The sequence below is a fragment of the Aegilops tauschii genome, chromosome 1, assembly GCF_002575655.3.
Source record: "Aegilops tauschii subsp. strangulata cultivar AL8/78 chromosome 1, Aet v6.0, whole genome shotgun sequence".
In the NCBI taxonomy this organism is placed as follows: domain Eukaryota; kingdom Viridiplantae; phylum Streptophyta; class Magnoliopsida; order Poales; family Poaceae; genus Aegilops; species Aegilops tauschii.
In genome coordinates, this window is record NC_053035.3 from 160,716,917 (window position 1) to 160,717,976 (window position 1,060).

At 44.1% G+C, this 1,060-nt stretch overlaps 1 protein-coding gene across 1 annotated transcript; it reads left to right on the plus strand.

Annotated features, from left to right (window-relative positions):
- Positions 1-205: 205 nt before the first annotated feature.
- LOC141027883 (uncharacterized) lies at positions 206-697 on the plus strand. Its single transcript, XM_073505456.1, has one exon. The coding sequence runs from the start codon at positions 206-208 to the stop codon at positions 695-697; it is 492 nt and encodes a 163-aa protein (XP_073361557.1).
- The last annotated feature ends 363 nt before the right edge of the window (positions 698-1,060 follow it).

Genomic DNA, 1,060 nt, shown 5'->3' on the forward strand with positions numbered 1-1,060 from the left:
GGCCTTGACACTAGATCTAGAACACCTTGGCCCACACTCAACAGAGACCACCACCAATCCCCCAGCCTACTTTATGTACCCCGTGAACAAAGTCTTCATGGAGTACTTAGACAAGATAGCTGTCATCATCATTTGGTGACCTACTTGTCTACCTGAAGATGGAAGAAGAGCCGTTTAGCTAGTCAAGGAACATTTGAAGACCGCCATGCCAAGGAGGAAGAACTACACCAACCACTATCGTCAAGAAGTGAACTTCCTCGTCGAAGACCAGGTGTATCTGCAAGCCACTTCTCTCAAGAGAACCAAGCATTTTCATGTCAAGAGAAACTCACACCAAGATTTATCGACCTTCTCCAAGATCACTGCAAGACGAAGAATAGATGGCTACCAGCTAGAATTACCACCTGAGCCACCCACTGTGCACAATATTTTCCACGAGTCACAGCTTCGGAAGTGCTTCCAACTTCCTAACCAACCCGATCCCTACAAGGACATCGATCACCGAGCCATCGACCTCCAGCCCAATATGACCTACGCGAGAGACCCCAATTGCAATCTGGATCAAGCAGGATGTCATACACGAAGCCACGCCATCGAGTACTTCAAGGATCAATGGAGCACCACTCGGAAACACAAGCAGTATGAGGACGTGAAGACTACCCCTAGATCCAGTTTTCGTATTCCTTTCCACGCCTAGTTTGAGAATCTCGGGGACGAGATTCTTGTAAGGGGGGTAGGTCTGTCACACCCTGATTTTCATGCCACGACACTTAAGCTAATAAATCATGATAAAGTGTGGTTGACAAAAACTTTTGCATTATTTTGCTTTTTATTTGGAGTTGGTTTTTCTGTGTGTGGTTTTTTTAAGTGCTCTTTAAAGTCAACTACTCCACCTTATTTACTTCACCTCCCTCCCCAAACTTCTGCCCAATGATCATGCCATGTGTATAGTGCAATATAGTATTTTCTTACAAAAATAATTTGGCCAAATAGTATTTTCAAAATTTAGTTTTCCAAAAACCCCTGAATTAAGGTTTGCACTACAAGTACTTGATTTGGG